Below are 23,072 nucleotides of genomic sequence, written 5' to 3'. Positions count from 1 at the left end.
GACTGGAGATCCGACAGGGATCATTGGATGCGGATGGATGTATGGGAGGCGCTTTGCGACTAGTGGAGCAGCGAGGAGTACTCTAGTTGGTGGCAGAGGGCCCGACAGAATCGGGCCACCTAGTAGGATCCGATCAGGCACATGGTTGGCTGAAAATATATTTAAAATTATATAATTTATAGTTTTAATATAATATAATTAATTTTATATTTATGATTGTGTTAAATAATTGTTATCTTATTTATAACAGATTTTAAAAAATATTATTGCTTGTTACTATGATTAAAGCAGATTTTAAAAATTTAATTATAATTTTTTTAAAAAAATAAAAACTATTAGCGACGGCATTAGCGACGGCTATGCCATTGTTAATAGTTTTTTGAATTTTAATTAAAAAAATAAAAAACTATTAGAGATGACAGTATCGATGGCTAATAATTTTTTCAAAATTTTAATGTAAAAAATAAAAAACTATTAATGACGATATTAGCGATAACAAAAATGTTGCTAATAGTTTTTTAAAATTTTAATTAATAAAATTTAAAAAACTATTAGCGACGGTATTTGTTAATGCCGTTGCTAATTAGAATTATTAATGATGATAATTTTATCGTCGCCAATAATGATAATTAGCGATGGAGGTATTTTCGTCAGCTTTTTAGCGACGGGAAGCAATCGCTAGTAGCATTAGCGACAGCAAACTGACTACTAGCGACGGTAAACAACCATCGCTAATAGTCAATTTTCTTATAGTGGAAGAGCTGTGCACCATTATTTTTATTCCGTGGACCGCATCGATCCATAACGCTCGCGTGGACCGCAAAATCCCACATAGTCCACCATGGACCGCATCTAATTCTGTGTGCAGGGTGCACCGCGTGGGCGTGTGCATGTGCTGGGCCGCACGTACCTACACGCCCATGCTGGGCCGCTCGTCCCGTGGGTTTGTGCTCACCTACAAGCCGTGCCGTCTTGCGGGCCTCACGTGCTGCATCTCCAGGCTTCTGCCGCATCATAGTTTCTTCGATGGATTTTTCTGTTTTAGATTTTTTTTAATAAATTAAATTCGAGATGTCAAAATCTTAAAAGTACGGTACCTCCACCAATCCCCGGGCACCACACCCACAATTGAAGGAAAAAAAAAAAAAAAAAAGGAAAAACCACTCCTTCCCACCATTTGATCTATAAAATAATATCATTTGAAATATATAATCTTATTTTGCGCTTTCTCAACTGATATATTTTTTTGGGAGTCACAGCCACCCTATTGCCTCGGGATCAATTTTTGATGATAGTATATGGGTTCAAGGTGATTCTAATAGATCTGGTTTTATTGTAAGAAGTGCTATTGGTGTATTTTTTTTGCAACAGCATGGTGTTAGAATTTTTAAAACCATAGTTTTTATGGCAAAATTGTGAGCTGCATGGGAAGGTTTGAATTATGCTATAGGCTTCACAACTTTATTCGGAAGATGATTTTATGATGATTGTTAGACGGCTTCTGTTCTACTTTTTGCTGATAGTAGTTTAGATTTATTATTACAATATTATTAAAGATTGATACCCTTTTTGGTTGCCCTTGATATCCTGCATGCTTGTAAAAAAGCTAATAATGCTCCCGAATGAATAACATCTTATATGACCAACCATATAAGATCAATATTATGGGTTTCTATTGTTGATCTTCTTATTCAATTTTATTTTCTAATTCTTAGGGATGTGTTTATTCATATTTAGTAGGACTGAGAAAATATGATCCGACCCACCAACTCGATTCGTATTTGATCCGCTACAAATAGGTTTAGATTTAGGCTAAATAGATTCGGATCATAAACGGATCGATCCGTTTAATCCATTTAATAAGTGGATCGGATATGAGCTTTAGATATTTGATCCGTTTAATCTATTTAATATTTAGGTTGAATTGAGTCAGATAACCCATTTAATCTATTTAATTTATTTCTGACCCATTTAACCCGACCTGTTTAACCTATTTAATATCTGTTTAACCTGTTTAAAACCTGTTTAACCTGTTTCTGATCCATTTAATTTGGTCTATTTAACATGTTTAACCCGTTTAACCTAATTTGATCTATTTAATAAATGAATTAAACAGATCGGATCGGATTACTTGTTTAATAAATAGGTTGGATTTAGATTTAAATTTTTGATTCATTTAATAAACAGATCGGATTTGGGTTGATTATTTTCTGATCCGATCCATTTATGACTCGATACGTTTATGATCGATTCGATCCGTTTGCCATCTCTAATATTTAGTTTAATTTAATATATCTATCTTATCAGAAAAAAAAAAAATCTTAGCACAAATATCACAGCAGACAAATAATAATAGAAACGCTCTCTAGACCCTACATCTGTTATGCAATGGGATGACCTACTCGATGTAATAATAATTATTTAAAATAAAATACTGAACGCATATTTTGTACTGAAGTAATAATAACAGCCTGTACTCTTTTAGTCCTACTCTCTATGATCCTTTAGATGGATTCAAGATTTAGGGAAACAAGAAATATATAACCTTCTAATGGAAGGGAGCTACTTATGCTCATTATGAAACCATTGAAGTGGAATTTCATGTACTTAGTATGGAGGCGACGAAGACACTATTCCAGTTGGAGAGTACGGAATGGTAGAAACCGAACTGCCGAATCCATGAGCTGGGAGGTTCGGGTTCTTAGAACTAAGCAACAATTCATCCATCCCGTTTCACCCAATCCATCGAGATATAAAATAGAAGCCACAGTGAAAAGTGCCCCTTGGAGGACAATAAACAGGAGCTGGTCGTGCACTCCATCTGGGTGTGTGGTAGTCGGAACACCCAAGCAAAGGTCGATTGGTTTGGTTGTAGTCGCAACACCGACCGGTGCACGCAACGGTCCTGGAAAACTGGGGTCTGCAATCGGGAATGTAAATTTCCTGTTTTGGAAGAACTTTAGCTACAAGTTTTGCATGCACTGTTTGAATTTAGGAGAAATTGGCCATGTATCATTGTATCAGAAACTTGGCCATGCACCATTAAAAGGAATCTCACCAAAATAGATCTAGACCTGTTCCCGGTGGACTTGCTGGGAAGGATAAGATGAGCCTGTGGTGGACCGTCTAATAGTATTGATGGAAGAATAGGAAATGATTTTGGGGATAAATCCACTGGAAGTGTAGATCAGGTAACCTCTGCAACCCATCCTTTTTTTTCTTTCACGAGCCAAACTGACGGTGAGGCCACTATATATGAGGAAAAAAAAAACAAAATCTTTTGCAATACTCACAAAGTACTTAAGAATGCTATGTATATTTTGAGACATCCATATAAAAAAAAAAAAAATAGTTGTATGTTGCTTATTTAAATTGTTTAAATATTTTTTAAATTTATTCATTTCTCTTTCTTTAGTATTTAACATGCATGTGGCCACTCATCTTTTGATAGATATCTTCGAAGCATGCACAGTGTTGTGGGATGGACATCGGAGGCATTGAGTCCGAAAGTCCTATACCGAATACAATCAAGAGAGCCTACTACTTATTAGTACGAGTTCCCCCTCTCTCACGTAAGGCGCCTTTTGGGGGCAAAATCGTGAGGGACGGGGTGCTGACCGGGTCAAAGGCCCGAGCCCCGCTCCAAAGCGGACAATACCTCACGATTGGGTGGAGAAGATGGTTCCGTACTATGGACAGTAGATCTCAACAGTTGGTACCGTCTGTGGAATCCCGTCCCCTATCTGCAGCAGTACACTCTCTTGCTGGGAGGACTGTTGTGGGATGGGCATCGGGGGCATTGAGCCCGAAAGTCCCATACCGGATACAATCAAGAGAGCCTACTGCTTATTAGTATGAGTTCCTCCTCTCCCACGTGAGGCGCCTTTTGGGGGCAAAATCGTGAGGGGCGGGGTGCTGACCGGATCAAAGGCCCGGGCCCCATTCCAAAGAGGACAATACCTCACGATTGGGTGGAGGAGATGATTCCGTACTATGGGCAGTAGATCTCAATAGTTGGCGCCATCTGTGGGATCCCGTCCCCTACCTGCAGCAGTACGCTCTTTTACTGAGGGACTGTTGTAGGATGGGCATCGGGGGCATTGAGCCCGAAAGTCCCATACCGGATACAATCAAGAGAGCCTACTGCTTATTAGTACGAGTTCCTCCTCTCCCACGTGAGGCATATTTTGGGGGCAAAATCGTGAGGGGCGGGATGCTGACCGGGTCAAAGACCCGGGCCCCGCTCCAAAGTGGACAATACCTCACGATTGGATGGAGGAGATGGTTCCATACTATGGACAGTAGATCTCAACACACAGTATCTTTTAAGTAGAGGTTCTGTTCTCAAAAAAAAAAAAAATAAATAAAATAAAATAAAAACGGGAGAAAGGCCACTCAACATTGAACAGGACACATTCTCCGGTTCCAAAATTTCATGAAACAGCTGCAATATAGCCCAGAGTCATCGGTGTCCCCTTTTTGCCAGGATGATGAGATCAAACTAATTACATCAAGGTTGCTTGTATCAAAAAATAAAAATTAGAATTGAAAAAAGCAGCATATCGGGATATAGCTAGCAGCGCACCGAAGTCAAATGCAAAGATGCCATGACTCTTGGAGAAAGAAGTCATCGCGTGCCAACACCACCTGATGCCAGCCATCAAGAGCACGACAAAAACAATCTTTAGCCCCCATTCCATCCATAAAATAATACACATGAAACATGTGATCTTAAAAATAATCTGAACGCATGAATTAAATAAATAATAACAGCCTATACTCTCTGGTCCTTACCTCCATGGTTCTTTAGATGGATTCAAGATTTTAGGAGAAATATATTATCTTTTAATGTAAGGGATCTACTTGTAGTGAATTTCATGCAGTTTTTTAGTGGATGTTGATGGTGAGGAAGACTTGGGGAGTATGGAAAGGTAGAAGGTGAATCCATGAGCTGCAAGGCGCCATCCACAGTCTGGCTTGTAGTGCTAAACAACATTAAATCATAGGCCTTCTTTCAGGATCCCTGGAGGTAGATCCATCACTCACTCTTTCACCAATCCCATTTGACGAAACACATCACGAAATAAAATACGTAGCACTCCCTTTTCTTCTCCTTGTTGCCGCCCCGTCGTCCTCCTCAGGTTCGATCTCCTTCGTCTTCTTCTCCTCGAATCCGTGGCGACGAGTTGAGGACCCTCTCCCCAAATCTGAAGCCGTGCCGACCTTCTCTACATGTGATGTGAGTGGGTAATCCATCTGAACGGCGAAATCGATGGCGATTTTTTTGTAGGCGCCGGGCGGCGGACAAAGAGTGCAGAGCTCAGGTGCTGTTTTGATCGGGAAGTCGTGCGGATGGGCGTATACATTTCAGGTGAAGACGTACGGACACTCTCATAAAAATATCTATGCAGAACGAAATCTGCAGAGAAGTATGTATGCGGACTTATGCGATTGAGTTCAATGAGCACATAAATTTTTTATGCGCAAGAAGATCTGTACATATATTAAAAAAAGGGCCAATATCTGTGTTCGACCTCGGAAACCATTGTCCCGGGTTGAGGAAAAACTTTTTTTTTTTTTCTTTTTTTGATGTGGCAAATGAGAGAGAAAAACTCATAAATAACCGGGAGATTCCGCGCAGGGAGCGCGAGGAATTCCCATACAGATGTAAATCCGCATTGAAATAGTATGCGGATATCCGCGCCTGAGGTCCTACACAAATGCGAGTGTTTGCGGAAAACTATTACAAAATGGAAGTACGTAATTATCTATGCGGACGTAAGTCCGCATAAGAATCTCGCAGGACTACTGGCATTTAGCCCGTGATAGAGGGAGTAGACGGCCAGTTTATCTCCACGTGTAGGGTCAAGATCCCATTCATCGATTTCCCTTGGCGGGGTTAGATGCAGCCAAGGAAGCCCCGAATCCGAACGCCCGATCCACGGGCCCTGACCTCCTCGTCCTCCTCCCCCCACCACCGCTGGTGGAGGAGATGGTGAGATGGCGGTTGGTGGTGGAAGGAACTGCTGGCGGTGGGAACAGAGGCTGGAGTCGTGAGCTTTTCAGCTCTTCCTTCGACGAATATCTTCTCGACGGGAGAAAATACTCTCCTGGGACGGCTACGGACGCCTGGTGATGGGTCCGAGCACCGCTTATAGGGTTTCTTAAATCCACCATTTTCGTAATTTGCCATCAATGGTTTGGTACGAGTTGTATTGGAAGCAAGGGATCGTATAATATCTCCTTGTGTTTTTGTTATATTTCGTGCTTTATTTTCCGACGAAAATATTATTCATGTTTTGAGACGCACTTAGCATAAGGACTTGATCTCTAACATTAGCTCACCGAGTTTATGGTTCTATTTGTGTATTATTTTTAAGACTAATATAATGCAGTAACTCAACACAACTTCCTATTAACTCACAGAACAACTCACTATATTTATTCTTTAATTGTATTGATTGATTTCGGATGCCTCGTTATGCTTCATCGATTCATTTCACTGAGGTCATGAAATGAAGGATATGTGTCTTAAACATTGTGGCCATGCCCTTCCGAGTTCTTTGCTTCTACTTTCTCTTCGTTATGAGGGTGGACATTATAATACCAATCGATGGCCATTTCGGGTCTATAGTCTTTATTGTAAAACATCGGTAGTCCGGTTCATAGTTTCCGGAGTTTCCTCTTGACTATGAATGCGTGCGACTGTTGTTGCTATTGGCAACATGTCAAGAATATGCCCCAAGGAATACTTCCCCGGTAGCAAGGTGGGCTTTAGATTTTTGGTATTGACGTGTTATATTAGTGGCGGGATAAAGGACGAAAATTCCAACGGACTTGAAATAGAGAAACTTCTGAAGAAGCTCAAGACTAGTTTTAGCGTTTCCCTTATATGGTTAAATTTGAATATCTGATGTCATTTGTTTTGTTGATGATTTTGAAGAGTAACTTTGATTGTATGTGGTTTTGCAGAGAGAAGATGGTGATATTGTTGATTGCGCCCTGATATTATAAACAACTAGCCGTTGATCATCCTGTATTAAAGAATCACCCTATCATGGTTAGGATTTTTAATTATTTATTCTTTTATGCCTTTTACTTAGGCCAATATGGTTCTGCTCTTTCCTCTCCCAAAAAAAAAAAAAAAATCTTGTTCTGTTGTTATTGATCATCATTGATAAAAGAATCTTCTGTTCTATAATCGATGAGACCAGGTTTTTCACAAAGAAAGAAGGAAAATAATTTTTCTTTGGTAGTTGTCTTTGAACAAATATGGCAGAGCCCAAATGGAACAGTTCCTGTTCGAAGTATTCGAACGGGTAATCTTTTCGGAGCTAGTTCTTTGGAACATGATTGTGTGATTGATGATGAGCCAAGAACTGGAGTAGAAGTCAGCATAATATATGGCTTCAATTGTTCATCACTAATATTAAGACATTTATATGTGGATACCTAGTATGAATCTGCACACCTCTGTAAACATTTTTAGATTGCTGGAGCAAAAGCAGGTCAGCAACAAACTTATTAAGGAAGCCAAGCACATATTAGTTAATCAGATCCGCTTGTTATAATTAATGAATGGAGTGCAAATTCAGTTGCAGTGGAAAATGTCAAAAACTTGGTAGAATTTGGGTGGGGTTAAGCCATTTCCTTGCAAATGTTTGTTTTGGTTTAGTTACTCTTAGGATGGGAAACTAGCTTGAGAAGTCGTAAAACCCAATTCCCATGTATCTACAATTAGCAAGTTGTCAATGGCTTGTCTATGCTTCATTCTAACTCATATGGTGGATATAGAATACACAGAAATCCAAAAGCTTTTACCTACACTCCCTGATGCTGTTATATTTCAGCTAATGCATCTTAGTTTGCAGTACTGATATCTTCCATTCCTATCTTGTGTGATATACTTAGTTTAGTTTTTTATATTACATTTTGTTTAGTTTTTTATATCACATTATTTAGATTTAGGTATCAATTTGCAATTGAAATTTTACCAAATGCTGATACACTAGTTTTTTCAAGGTTATCATGTTGGTGAAGATGCAAGTCCACTTGTTGCCAATAAGGCAAAGGATCTGGTTGTCAACAGTGTCATCAAAGCAACTGAAACAGAAGGTGGGGTTCTCAATTGTGGAATTTCATTCATAATGTAACATGTTTCACACTAAGATGATGTAGACAGCTATACTAACACCATGGCTTATCTAAGTGGTATTCTTTAATTATTCTTTGGATATGGCATCTCTCTTCTTGCCTTCATCCTCTGCCCTTGCCCATAGAGGGACATTCCTTAGGCAACCAGAGAAATGAAAGTGTGTACAAAGAGAACTGAAAAAAATTTGGAATAAATTTATCTTTATGTAAGGTTTATCCTGTCCATGCATGATCTTTTCTACAGCTGAATTAACTCCAAATTCTAAACTTCATATTGCAAACTTGGAAGTGCAAACACTGAGAAGTTTGCTGCATTTTAGTACTGCTATTGCCTGTACACCACTGGCGTAATTTTTCTAGGGCACATCACAATGAAATGGGCAAGAAAAACATTGTTGTACCATAACTTGAAAAAGGGAAAAACCCTCTTATATAAGTGGACTCTATTGCTTATTGTTTGCTACTGTTATTTATAATTGCCTCAGCTTTATGTTGGTCCAAGAGACCTTGCTTCATGAATAACTAGGCTTATTCTAGTTCTAACGGTGGGAAGAATGGAAATTGCTAATAGACTTTCATGGTAGATTAGGTGTGGGTGGTAATTCATATTGGAACATTTCCTTGATTGGAGAATCAAGCAGTTGATTGTATTGACTTTCTTTTTTCTTTTCTTGACATGTTCTTGCTTCACTCTTATTGCAGAACATAAGAGTTAATCCAATAATGAGGCCAATCTGAATTGGGCAGCAAAAGAAGGCAGGGAAGGGAAGTTGTTGCAAAGCATCTTATGTTTCTTTCTTTTCTTTTCTTTTTCTTTTTCTTTGACAGAATGTCCCATAGAAGATACAAGGTAGTTAAAACAACATTTGACTATCACTTAAAGGATGAACTCAACAATAGTTCAGTGATCATGGTCCGAGTCTTGAGTGGTGTCATCCCTCAAAATTTCACCACAAAATATGGTTCGGATTTCCTCCCAAGTAAAAATCCTTGGTTCAAGCCTTAGACTAGGATAGGACTCCCTCACAGGCTCCAAATGAATGAATGAAAACATCAAAGATAGGTTTTTGTGTGAGGACCCATGGCAAACCTCCAATATAGCTCTTATTTGCAACAAATGCCCTAACTATAATTCACATTATTCAAGTTGCTATCTTGAGTAGCAAACCAAACAGGGGCAAAAGTGAAGTAGATAATATCTCTCCAGATATGTTTCCATATCGTAATCTACTGAATATGGATATAAATTTGAGTATTCAACTATTTATATCCATATCCATATCCATCAAAGAAAAATAAATATGCATATGATAGGTAGCTGTCCATTCTGTTTACAGATATACATTTCTGTTTGCAGTTCTATTTAGTCTTACACAATTCTTATGAACTTTAAAGGAAAATAAGTGACAACATTAACATTTGTTTAGCTTAATTTATCTGTCATATGGTCAAATCTTTGATTTGTTTTTTCATAAAGTTCAACTATCGGATTTATATTGGCATTTATATCTATTTCAATATCCACATTGCATCCATATCCATTCAAAGGAAATAAGGGTATGAATTTTAGCATCCAATTGATATCCATATCCTTATTTGCATTTGTCAAATAAGAATGGATATGGATAGTGATGTCTTGATATCCGGTCCGTATCCAATCCAGTTTTAGCCCTAAAACCAAATAGACTTTTTTCCTAACCATATTCTGCTAAAGTCAAAGTTTTGAAAAACATTATTAAGATCCATTTATATAATATATAATTTATTGCAACAACAAAAGCAGCCAAGTAAATTTGATTAACCATGTTATTTCATGACAGCTTAAATATGAGCTTAGATTATAGAGCCTAAAAGTACAATGAATTTTACCCTGCAAGACAATATAGGCTGTTGATACATTAGAATCATTGATGATTTTGAAGTGGAAATTAACTATGGTCTTGGTGGCATTTGCAAGTCGCTAATGCTTCCTTCCAACATATCCACCACTCTACTCATTGAAGGTCGATCTGCAGGCAGCATTTGTATGCACCACAATCCAACTATTGTCATCTTTTTGGCAATCTCTTCAGTCTCACTAGTCACTCCACAAGCTTCTAGGGTATCATATTGATCGAGATGGTCAAAAATCCAGTGTGGAAAATAAATTTCACTAGTATTCTTTGCTCTTGTATCTATATTTTTCCGTCCACCAACCATTTCTAGCACCATCATTCCATAACTGTAAACGTCAGACTTGCTAGAGATAACTCCAAAATTTCTAGAGAAAATTTCAGGGGCAATGTACCCAACTGTTCCTCTAGCACCCGCTACTGAAATGATGCTTTCTTTTGGAGGGCATAATTTTGCCAACCCAAAATCAGAAATCTTGGGACAAAAATCTTGGTCTAGTAGGATGTTATGAGGCTTGATATCAAAATGCACTATCCGAGTGTTACACCCACGATGCAAGTACTCTAGTCCTCGGGCAATACCAACTGCGATCTCAAATAATTTTTCCCAACCAAGTTTTATGTTTGCATCTGGTATCTCTCTGTATATAAATTTCTCTAGTGATCCATTTGGCATGAATTCGTAGACAAGAGCTCGCTTGGACCCCTCTATACAGAAGCCTAATAGACAAACAATGTTTACATGGGAAGTTCTGCCGATGCTAGCTACCTCGTTGACAAATTCCTCGCCATTTCCTTTTGACTCACCCAAGACTTTTACAGCTATTGGACGACCATCATAGAGATTACCCTTGAACACATTACCGTAACCACCTTGCCCCAACTTGTGACTAAAGGATTTGGTCATCCTCTTAATTTCTGAATACTTATACCTTTTTGGCACCGAGGATCCATATTTACATAGTAGGTCTTCAACACTGTGCTCGTTCTTTGAGTGAGCCTTTTTGTAATGAAGAAGATAGACTGAAAGGAATAAGCACCCCAAAGATAAACCTGCAGTTAGGACTCCTGCAAAGGAGGAAAAACATAACTACCATTTGAATGTTCTATTAAAGCATTTAACACATTACTTCAAAACTTTAGTATTAATCTCATAATTTGCATATAAATACAAACAACATTAAACATATTGTTTCAGATCTATAAAATTTTATGAACACTCAAGGCTATAATCTTAAGAAAAGAGGCATCTAGTGATTGATATTGTGATTTTAAGATTTTTCATCATGTGCTTGCTTTTAAATTGATTAACTAATTATCAGTACTTAACATTTGATTTTTCACCCCCTTGGTCCACTATTTCCTCTTCCGTATGGCTCACATTCATATGAATGCTATAACTCTAAAATATAGCCTTTAACCACCAGGCAAATTGCCAAGAATTTCCAGTAGCCTATAGGCTATATTTTTCTAGATGTGTTTAAGCCATGATTCTTTTTTAAGTAGACAATTTCATCTGAAGAAGTCCTTATCATTTCCTATATGATGACCCATAGATCTTTTCTTGGATTTGTTATCACTTAATTCTTGGCTATAAATTATGTAGCATGGCCTAAGGGAAAAGCTTCTAGGGGTTTAACATGATATGAGGAGGCTTGGGTTATCTTAATGTTGAGTTATGCCATCGAGATCTTGACTCAATTATCATAATGAATAAGGTGGCAAATCTGAGGAATATGGAAGTAAGGTTCAGTATAGGGATTAGATGATTTAAAGTGCTCAGATTTATTGTCTTGCAGGCCCATAATTAGGGATTGACTTTGGTTTGCAAGTGAATTGGAAAAGTTGACTGGAGTGAAAGAAATAAAAGATGACTATGTTAGGGCTTTGAAACTCAGAATAAGGTTACAGGGGAGACATTCATGTTTGAACTAGGAAAAGCAAGCAAAAGTAGAGGAACAGGAAAAAACCTAATTTCCTTTCACTGATAAGAAACCTAGGCCCTTGCATCTAGGATTTGAAGTTCTCACACCTTGACAGAGTCACACCACATGTACTAAATGACTTTACCTTGTTCAGCTAAGGCATATATTTCCATGTAGCATATATTCGTTGCATAAATGTACATATGGAAGTTCAACCCCAAGAATAAAGTGAAGCAAACTATTCTTTCCCCCACTATTTTCACCACCATGATCGTGCTAGAAAGCTCTGATACCAAAAGATACAATTGTGGTATCAATAAAAATTTGAACACTTTGAGAGGATTAGGTTCCAAAATAAAGAGAAAAGCTCATGCTATTTTAATCAATTGACATAGCCATAGGGCAATTATAATTTATAGACTCATGGGGCAAGCCCTAGTAGGAGGCAAGGATGGATTGTTTCTAGGCCATCCAACAAGTATTGGGAAGAGAATTTTCAAAATGGATATTTTGAATAACGCTTCAGTTACTTCATTTAATATCATGCATAAATAAACCAGAAAATGATTTTGTGGAATGAAAGAAATGAAAGCCATAAAATGGTATGTTTATAAGAGGTGTGTTGGTTACCTATTATGATTTTCTTCTTCGTCAAATTGTCAGTTCCTGCAGCATCAGAAAACAGTTACTTTCAACTGATAGAACTCAATCCTCTTGATTAAGAAAAGAAAATATGCAATTTATATCATCTATTCTTCTATAAATATTCTGTCGAAACAACCATTTTTCATGAACAGAGGCATGCATGCAGAATGGTGCTTCTAAAGAAAATTGTAAGAGTAATGAGAAATCTGACGTTACTGCTTGAATAAGCAGGGTCACAAATACAAAGAAGTGCAGTTCCTAGGTCCTTCGATAATGTCCACTAGAGGCATGATGTTGGTGTTTACTCTTTTTCTGTTGTCGTTGCAATGTCTGTTGCATTTATAAGTGGAATTTCTATTTTGAGCAAAATGATGTATGACAGGAATTTATTGCAGCAGCCCTACTACTCCTATAATTGCCACCAACAGTTCAGGAACCAAAACAATCCAGGTGAATCACCCATTACCTGAGAAACCAAAGGGGGCTGAATTGAACAGTGAGCAGAGAGATCATGCTTTGGTTAATTCTCCATATGGTATGTTATTCCTAAATAAGAGATTTCAATCATTGAAAAGAGTAGAATCATTAATCTCATGAAAGATATTTCTGATAATAATCATTATCTTTGTGGTCGCAGTTGATGGGTTGCCATTTGTAACTAGGGAAAGTTGTCTACAATTAGTGTGAGGGATGGAGGCTCTTAAATTTTATAGGAGAATAAACTTAATCCTGAAGAGTAAAAGAAATTAAGATCATGAATGATGAATGGCTTTTTTCAGGGAAGGAGATGCTTTTCAGAAGGTACAAGCAACCTTGCCTGATGAAATTGATTAGAGGTGCCAAATCGATACACTTGATGCAATGCAGTGTATTGTTTTTGAGGTAAGGTTAACTGATGCCACAGATTAGATCTCGACAGGACACTATGTTGTAGGAAAAGAATGAAAGCTGGAGAGAGGAAGTATGGAAGAAGAAAAAGAAATCGTCTGGAGACATGCTATCATTTAGATGCTCTCATTATTGTTATTCTTTTGAAAAGCAGAAACGCAACACAGAAAATATATAGATACGAAGACTAAAGAAGCACCATGTAGCACCAAGAAGAACCATGTAGCACCAAGAGGACCAAGCCATGGAAATTAAGTGTCCGACGGGGAATGCTTGCTATGCTTATGAGATTGAAGATGGCAGTAGCGGGGAGGTCGTAGTCTTGATCAAGGGCATGCCTCCTAGGCTTGAAAAACGTCATGCAACATATAAAGGTATCTATTGATCTACTGAAACCAATCGGCATCATAGGAAATACTCTCAGATCAATAAACTAATCTTTCCGTCAATCACTATGAAAATCTTACCGATGAACCGAACAGAACGTAACGTAGTCTAATAAACGGCAACTTCCCTGATGGGATTGATCAGGGCAGATACACATAAAATTGGCATCTTGTCATCTCAGAACCCAAAAACACGGGTGCAATAACGGACTCGCATGTCCTGTAAAAATTCAGCCGATCTGACATCATATACTCTCCGACGACATACGCCTGCTTGACAGCATTACGACAAGGTATTTCTTGGTAGTTGCATAGCCCCTCCAAACGGTTGAAGAGAGAAGAGGAATCTTCTTAGCTGAGTTAACACGAAATAGGGGTCGGCTGAGCGTGAGATTGTGGTTTGGGAATGGGCAATCGCTCCCAAGGAAATCAGTTTGAGTGACAAGAACTCATCTGCTATTGCATATTCATATATAGATTCGTTATTAATCCAATGCTGAAACTTGTGTCTATATCTAGTTAGATTCAGACATGGAAATGGATTCAATCCTGTCCACTTTACCCTAGTAATAAAGATGCGACTTAAATCAGAAAGATAATCTATTATACTACACATCACAGCCATCTATCGATTACCACCGATACATGAATAGGTAAGAGGTGGACAATGAGGTTTGTAGAGGGCACTTTGTTAAGTTGTTTTTCGTCATATCTTTATCAATCCCCCAGGTGATTCCCATTGGCTCTTCCTCGGCCTCCTCTAAACCCACAGCAGTAACTAATTGAGATTCCATGATCGTTTAATTGTCAGATCTTTAACCTTTAAATCCGTTTGAGGCTCTGGCTTTGATTCATCAACCATGACTTTTTCCAACCCTGTTAATATACTCGGTATGGGGACGAAAAAGGACGGCAAACCAATGGATTTGGGAGGGGAGAGAGAGAGAGAAGCTTCTAAAATCATACCTCTATTTCCGGAAAGACAAGAGCCAAGAGCCGGTCCTTGGGGGCAGTAGCAAGTTCGATCAGCTGGAGAGCTAAGATTATATCCACACCACCCACCAGAACTGATACAGTCGCTGCACCACCCCCACCCCGCCGTCCACCTCAAAATGAACCCCTCCTTCAATACACTTCCAAAGCTCCCGTTCCCACTCACTAGCCGGTCCGCTGCCGTCCGGCTCATCGGCAATAGAACCGTCGAGCTGCAGTTGCCCAACACATCCAAAAAACTTGTATTGTCAAGCCTGTAATAAGAGTGGTGCTGCCCAGTGTCATCCAACAAACAACCGATCTCATACAGCGTTGGAATCAGACTCAAGGTTGTGCAGTTGACATATAAAGTGACATTCCGGTCGCGGTCAGTGTAATTGAAAAGGGAGAAATCGATGGTCGTGTTCTCATATGGTTCAGGGCATGACTGGCTGATGAGGCTCAGGTCCCCACCGGTGAGCAAGTGGTTCAAGTAGTCGATGTCCTTCACCTGGTACCCCTTGTTGTTGATGTCGATCATTAGAGTGATGTAGTAGCCGGGGTGGCCGCAGCAGTTTGGGCCGGCCATCTACTCAGAAAGGGTAGCTTAGGTTGTGTTGGGTATAAAATACTCACAGTCGAAGTCCTCAGTGGAATCGACTACATGACAACTCTGTCCGGACTCCTACGGGAGCCGGGCTCCGTCGACAACTTCAGCCGCAAGCAGACTCCGCCCGGACTCCTACGGGAGCCGGACTTCGCCTTTAACCTTGACTGCAGAAAAACTTCGCCCGGACTCCTACGGGAGCCGAGCTTCGTCCTCGACTCCAACGGCTGCAAGACAGACTGCGTCCGGACTCCTACGGGAGCCGGACGGACTCCCACGGGAGCCGGGCTCCGCCGCCGACATCGACTACAGGACAGCTCCACCCGGACTCCTACGGGAGCCGGGCTCCGTCCTCAGCGTCAACTGCTGGTAAGCCCCGTCCGGACCCCTACGGGAGCCGGACTTCGCCTCTAACCTTGACTGCAGGAAAACTTCGCCCGGACTCCTACGGGAGCCGAGCTTCGTCCTCGACTCCAATGGCTGCAAGACAGACTGCGTCCGGACTCCTACGGGAGCCGGACGGACTCCCACGGGAGCCGGGCTCCGCCGCCGACATCGACTACAGGACAGCTCCGCCCGGACTCCTACGGAAGCCGGGCTCCGTCCTCAGCGTCAACTACTGGTAAGCCCCGTCCGGACCCCTACGGGAGCCGGACTTCGCCTCTAATCTTGACTGCAGGAAAACTTCGCCCGGACTCCTACGGGAGCCGAGCTTCATCCTCGACTCCAACGGCTGCAAGACAGACTGCGTCCGGATTCCTACGGGAGCCGGACGGACTCCTACGGGAGCCGGGCTCCGCCGACAACTTCAGCCGCAAGTAGACTCCGCCCGGACTCCTACGGGAGCCGGACTCCGCCGCCGACATCGACTACAGGACAGCTCCGCCCGGCTCCCGATCGACTACAGGACAGCTCCGCCCGGACTCCTACGGGAGCCGGGCTCCGTCCTCAGCATCAACTGTTGGTAAGCCCCGTCCGGACTTCTACGGGAGCCGGACTTCGCCTCTAACCTTGACTGCGGGAAAACTTCGCCCGGACTCCTACGGGAGCTGAACTTCGTCCTCGACTCCAACGGCTGCAAGACAGACTGCGTCCAGACTCCTACGGGAGCCGGACTCCGCCGATGACTTCAGCAGCGAGCAGCTCCGCCTGGACTCCTACGAGAGCCGGGCTCCGTCCTCAGCGTCAACTGTTGGTAAGCCCCGTCTGGACTCCTACGGGAGCCGGACTTCGCCTCTAACCTTGACTGCAGGAAAACTTCGCCCGGACTCCTACGGGAGCCGAACTTCATCCTCGACTCCAACGGCTGCAAGACAGACTGCGTCCGGACTCCTACGGGAGCCGGACGGACTCCTACGGGAGCCGGACTCCGCCGATAACTTCAGCAGCGAGCAGACTCCGCCCGGACTCCCACGGGAGCCGGGCTCCGTCCTCAACGTTAACTGCTGGTAAGCTTTGTCCGGACTCCGACGGGAGCCGGACTTCGCCTTTAACCTTGATTGCAGGAAGACTTCGCCCGGACTCCTGTGGGAGCCGGGCTCCGTCCTCGATTCCAACGGCTGCAGACAGTCTTCGTCCGGACCTCTACGGTGGCCGGACTCCGACCACTGCCGAACTTCAGCCGACAGATCAGCACTCCCAGGCCACAATCACGGCCACGATTCTGCTACATTTCCTGCGGCGGATTCCGCGCAGCTCCACCACTCCCTGACAGGCTGCAGTAACGATCGCAGCACTGCTCCACTTCCTATGACGGATCCCACGCGGCTCCATTACTACCTGACCACCCACGATAAACGGTCACGATCCTGCTCCACCTCCTGCAACGGATACTGCGCGATTCTCCCATCCACTGGCAAGTCACGACAACGGACACTGGCAAGTCTGGGATTGGGCAATCGCTCTAAGGAAATCGGTTTGAGTGACAAGAACTGATCTGCTATTGCATGTGCATATATAGATTCGTTATTAATTCAATATCAAAATTTGTACCCATATCTAAGTTAGATTTGGACATGAGAATGGATTCAATATGACTCCACTTTTACCCTAATAATAAAAATGCAACTTGAATCAGCAAGACAATCTATTATACTATATATCACAGCCATCTACCAATTACCAATAGATGAATAGGTAACAAGCGGACAACGAGGTTTGTAGAGGGCAATACGTTAACTTGTTTTTCATCATATGTTTATCAATCCCTCAGGTGATTCCAATTGGCTCTTCCTCAGCTTCCTCTAAACCCAAAGCAGCAACTAATTGAGATTCCATGACCTTTTAGTCATCAGATCTTTAACCTTTAAATCCGTTTGAGGCCCTGGCTTTGATTCACCAACCATGACTTTTTCCAACCCTGTTGCCCAACACATCCAAAAAACTTGTATTGTCAAGCCTGTAATAAGAGTGGTGCTGCCCAGTGTCATCCAACAAACAACCGATCTCATACAGCGTTGGAATCGGACTCAAGGTTGTGCAGTTGACATATAAAGTGACATTCCGGTCGCGGTCAGTGTAATTGAAAAGGGAGAAATCGATGGTCGTGTTCTCATATGGTTCAGGGCATGACTGGCTGATGAGGCTCAGGTCCCCAACGGTGAGCAAGTGGTTCCAGTAGTCGATGTCCTTCACCTGGTATCCCTTGTTGTTGATGTCGATCATTAGAGTGGTGTCGTTATTGCTGCAGCTGAGGTAGTACCCGGGGTGGCCGCAGTAGTCAGGCCGGCCATCCACTCGGAAAGGGTAGCTTAGGTTGAATTTGCTCTTGCCGCATGCATACACGATCGGTGCGCAATTATTATATTGGCTGTAGTAGCTTTCGCAGAACGAAACCGGCAGCAATGATAATTTTAGGAAGAAGAGGAATATAACTAGGCGATAGAAGGGCATGAAGAGAGATGGCGGATGCATTTGGTTCGGTTGATAGTATTGCCGAACCAATGGAACGAAATGGAAGAGGAAGAGGAAGAGGGGATAGATATTGGAAGGTGAATGAGATTGTTGGCGGTCAATGAGTAGATCACTTTATAATGTCTAAGAAGTTGGGCGAAAAGAGATGGTCGAATAGACACGGCATGTTATTCTAAGCTTTTTAACCCGTAGAAAACGGCAGGCGTTGTGGTCAAGGAAGAGTTTACTAATGGTTTGCTCATACGTCATGCCGTGGGAGGATGGACAGCTTGATTGTGGCACAAAGGGAGAAGCATAGGGCCCAAAGTTACAATTTCTAGCTTGAAATTAAAGTACTCGGGAGCACATCAGGTAAGTGGAGTCCTCTCTCCAGAGGAGTGCAAGTTTGGCTCCTACGCGTGGCCAGTATCAAAGTTTTGTTTCAATATCATGTGGTCCCTGGTCAGGCCACAGTGTTGTAGCCGGGTCCAAAAAGGCGGCAGGAAACAGATGGCAAACATGAGGTCTTCAAATCATGGTGTCTTGAGATCTGCTATATATATATATATATATATATATAAAGCATAAGAGGAATAATTTAAAATGAGAGATGAGAGAATATAATAATAATTTTTAGATCCACGTCAATAGTTCATATGAGCATTGTGCGTGCATAAGCGCGTATGGTAAAAAATTAAAAAAAAAAAATTTAAAAATATTTCGACAGTTTGGACAACCACGACACTCATCTGAACTATTGATTTAGATCTAAAGATTATTATTATATCCTCTCACCTCTCACATTAAGTCACTTCTCTCACTTGATATGTTTTCTCCCTCTTTCTCTCTCTCTATGTATATATATATATATATATATATATATATATATATATATATATATATATATATATATATATATATATATATATATATATATATATATATTCCCTCAGTATTTTTTTTTGGGTCCTTAACACGCTTGCTTTGGCAGAATTATGTATGTTAATTAGACATGTTACTGTTTTAATATCAACAGCAGTAGCTAAGCTACAGCATGATTGACTGACTCTGTTCTGCTCATTTTATATTTAACTTGCAGTAGATTCTACCCATTGCTTAAAATCACTCAGAATCAGCTGTAACTGCCAAACAACAGTCACAGCTCGGCCTACAGAAGGCCCCACCTAATGCTTGGTCCACATGACACCATAATTCAATTAAGTACGGTTTAACAATCAGTCTGAGAGAATAACAAGAGAAATCTGCAACCAGGTATAAAGGAGAGGAATTAACGGAATAATATATTTTCGAGAAAATATTATGAATGGTTTATAAAGAAAATACATAATAAAACCAAAAGAGTAGCATAATTGGCAATGAGCCTTCTTTTGTGAACTGGCCTGATTTCTAACAATCTCATTCTCTTTTAGTCTACAAAAAAGTGTTCATGTGGTGATCCCACATATGATGGGCATTTATGCTACCACGAGTATATGCTCAGCAAATTCAGAAAAGCAATGAAAAGTGGTAATATGGTTGAGCTGCACCTACTAGCTGCCTTCTAAATTTGTCATCCAATGAGCAAATTATGTAACTCTGTTCAGAACATCCGATGGTATGCTTTAAATCTCGTGGGGCAGCTGGCTTTTAGCCCGTTATGGAGGGCGTAGACGGCCAGTTTATCTCCACGTGTACGGTCAAGATCTTATTCATCCGTTCTATGTTAGATGCGACCTTCTCTGGTAGTTGTCATTGAACAAATACAGCAGAGAAGTGGAAGTTGCCCAAATGGAACAGTTCCTGTTCTAAGTATTCCAAAGAGTGATCTTTTTGGAGCTAGCTCTTTGGAAAATTATGTGTGAAATGATGATGAGCCAAGAACTTGTGGAGTAGAATTCAGCATAATATGTGGCTTCAACTTTTCATCACTAAGATCAAGACATTTATCATAATAACGAATACCCAACATGAATCTGCATATCTTTATATACTTTTTCAGATGGCTTGAGCAAAGGCAGGTCACCGACAAACTTGTTAGAGCGTCCAAGCACATATCAGTTTATGGGATCCACTCATCGTACCTAATGAACGGAGCTCAAATTCAGTACCACTGGTAAATGGTCAAAACTTGGTAGAATTTGGAAGGGGATAAGTCACTTCCTTGCAGACGTTTGTTTTAGTTTAGTTACTTTTAGATAAGATGGGAAACTAAAAAGTCTTAAAACCCAACTCTCATGAATCTATAATTAGCAAGTTGGCAGTGGCCATCCATGCTTAATTATAACTCATATGGCGGATATTCTAACAAATTCATCTTAGTTGCCAGTACCAATTTCTCCCATTCCCATCTTATATTGCAGAATATTTGGGTTTAGGTAACAATTTGCTATTGAAATTTTACCAAATGCTGACAAGCTAGTTTTTTCAAGGTTATTATGTTTGGTGAAGATGCAAGACCATTTGTGTTGCCAATAAAGCAAGGGATCCGGTTCGAGCCCCTGACAGGCTCTTACTTGGACTTCCGCGTTGAACTCTTTTAAAGCGGAATTCCTATTCTCCTCTCAAGGCTTGGAGGTCAGCATACGTTCCGGCTCTCAGCCGGCCATTAGTCTAAATTTCACCAAATCCATCAAGAAACAAGAAAAAAGGAAAAAAAGGGGGAAGGAAAGGGTGATAAAACGATCGACAACATACCACAATGTCGGTCACTTATTCGGTTGGAGCAAAAGCAGGTGAAGGTCAAACTGGTCTTGGTTATCTCGTACCCGCAGCGCCCGCCGGAGAGCTCGCAGCGATCGCACGCTTCCCAGGTCTCGTTAGACCAGCCCAACTGGAAGCCACCATTCAACACCATTCCAAAGTCATGAGACAAAGTGCTCGAGTTTCCCCAATTCACCTCCTGATCGAGGACCGGCACCACCACAATATCTTGGCACTCCCGCACCCCTTCGTATTCTTTGATGTCCGAAAAATCACGTTCGGTGAAGACGTAAGACTTCTTATCCCCGCTTTCGGAAAAGCAGGTTATTCGGTGGTCCGATGGACCGTCCGAGCAATTGAGAAAGAAGGTGAGGTTGGTGTCTGAGGAGGTGTAGTTTAGGTAGTTTTGGTAGGGGGTGCCTTTTAGGTAGGTTTCGTAGGGGGTGTTGTTCTCCACTTGGGTGTCCATGAGGGTGAGATTGTGGCGGGGCATGGGGCAGCTTCCGGCGGCGAGGAGGTCCGGGTCTGCAAGGGAGATGGTTTGGTTGTGGTAATGGATGTCGGTCACGGTATAGTTGTTGGAGCCGAGAGAAAGGATTGGGGTGTCACCTTGGCAAATCAGCATAAGTTGTGGGTAGCCACAGTAGGTGAAGGGGTGGGTGAATTCATTCGGAGTCTTCCAGAATGGGTAAGCGATAACGTGGGTGCCGCAGGTGGAGTTGGGACAGAATCGGGGAGAGGGGCTGTCCACAGGGTAAGCGTTGGTGGAGATGAGGAGGGATAGGAGGAAGACGACGGTGATGATCAGGAGGGGAGGAGGTGAAGAGGGGATTCTATGAGGCATGGTTGATAAATTGGTTGGGCAAAGGATGCCTCGATGGGGAGGAGAGTTGTACCATTAAGATGGTTTCCGGATTTTGCATCGGTCATGTTTGTACTCTGTGCGGGCCCTGCAGCTGCTGAGAAGTTACGTGAGGGAAGAAAATAGGAGCATTATTGTAGGGGAAACATGCCGGCGGTCAATAATGAACTTTAGTCAAAAGTTTGACTGTTCCAACGAGTAAATATCTTCTCTTTTTTCTTAACAAAAAAAAAAAAATCCTTCTCTTCTGGGAGACCTAATGTAACTGCAGAGCTTCCGCAAGATTTAAAATGGGCAATAATGATGGACATACATATTGAGCAAAAGTTTAAAAAGAAGTATGCGCGTTCCAGAGACTGAAAGTTTCCGTGTCATAAGCATTCTGCTGAGTAAGTGATTTGGCTTATCCAATATAAGTCTGGTGCAAAAGTCTTCTGAGGCAGCCTCGTTCGGTAGGAGAACATCCACTTCTAATGGCGGCAGTTTGATGAGAGACTGCATCGCCGCTCACGTCTGTCCTAAGACTAACAGGATGATGGAATGGGTTGCATCCTATATGGCAGCGCATTTTGGTCCATCTTATTAAAAAAAAAAAAAAAGAAAACGGGTCTCCTAATCATCCATGGGTTCGGATTCTATCTCTCACATGCAAAAGAATGTTAGATCTGCAAACTCCGTTCATCCATCTGCACAAATTTTGAAGTCACTATTGCACAATCCAATGGTGATTTGCTTGAATAAAAGTGAATTCTTTCACGTGAAAGATACATCTCCTACCCATAGATCTACAATGCTACTAAACGTCAAGCAATTTGTTATTTGTCAGGAGGACATGTAGCAATATTATTATGGTAGAAGTTTAACAACTCACGGATCAGTTGTATTGACAACCTTGTCCAACGAAGCAATATCGTTACATTTAACCTTGCCCAATGAAGCAATATTGTTACGGTAGCAATTTAGTAGTTCCCAGAGCATTAGAACTAAGATGGAAAATCTAGCCAAAAGCCATGACTGCAGGACTCAAAACGAAGGACAACCTCTAATAGCTTTTCCAATAATAATTGATAGAGCATAGATTCTCTACAATATGCACCCCACATTATAAAGTACAGTACAATCATAGATGGCCGTCCTCAAACAATGCAT

General features: G+C 41.4%; 1 protein-coding gene and 1 long non-coding RNA gene across 4 annotated transcripts; one reads left to right on the top strand and one right to left on the bottom strand.

The window, feature by feature from the left end:
• The first annotated feature begins 5,813 nt into the window (after nucleotides 1–5,813).
• Nucleotides 5,814–13,782, top strand: LOC105045635 (uncharacterized). Of its 3 annotated transcripts, XR_012138986.1 has the most exons (7): nucleotides 5,814–6,203; nucleotides 6,973–7,060; nucleotides 8,023–8,115; nucleotides 12,999–13,151; nucleotides 13,254–13,299; nucleotides 13,396–13,498; nucleotides 13,659–13,782. It is a non-coding gene; the product is annotated as an uncharacterized lncRNA (long non-coding RNA). The 3 variants fall into 3 exon arrangements; XR_012138985.1 differs by having other exon boundaries at nucleotides 12,999–13,498; XR_832095.4 differs by lacking the exons at nucleotides 12,999–13,151; nucleotides 13,254–13,299; nucleotides 13,396–13,498; nucleotides 13,659–13,782 and adding an exon at nucleotides 8,857–9,235.
• Nucleotides 9,933–21,955, bottom strand: LOC105045620 (LEAF RUST 10 DISEASE-RESISTANCE LOCUS RECEPTOR-LIKE PROTEIN KINASE-like 2.1). Its single transcript, XM_010923973.4, has 3 exons — nucleotides 21,056–21,955; nucleotides 12,602–12,637; nucleotides 9,933–11,114 (listed from the first exon to the last, which is right to left on the bottom strand). The coding sequence occupies exons 1-3, from the start codon at nucleotides 21,903–21,905 to the stop codon at nucleotides 10,087–10,089; spliced, it is 1,914 nt and encodes a 637-aa protein (XP_010922275.1). The 5' UTR covers nucleotides 21,906–21,955; the 3' UTR covers nucleotides 9,933–10,086.
• Nucleotides 21,956–23,072: the final 1,117 nt, after the last annotated feature.

The sequence above is a fragment of the Elaeis guineensis genome, chromosome 2 (assembly GCF_000442705.2).
Source record: "Elaeis guineensis isolate ETL-2024a chromosome 2, EG11, whole genome shotgun sequence".
NCBI classification, from domain to species: Eukaryota; Viridiplantae; Streptophyta; class Magnoliopsida; order Arecales; family Arecaceae; genus Elaeis; species Elaeis guineensis.
Note: the sequence above shows the minus strand (reverse complement) of the source record. Positions and strands in the feature narration are given on the sequence as shown.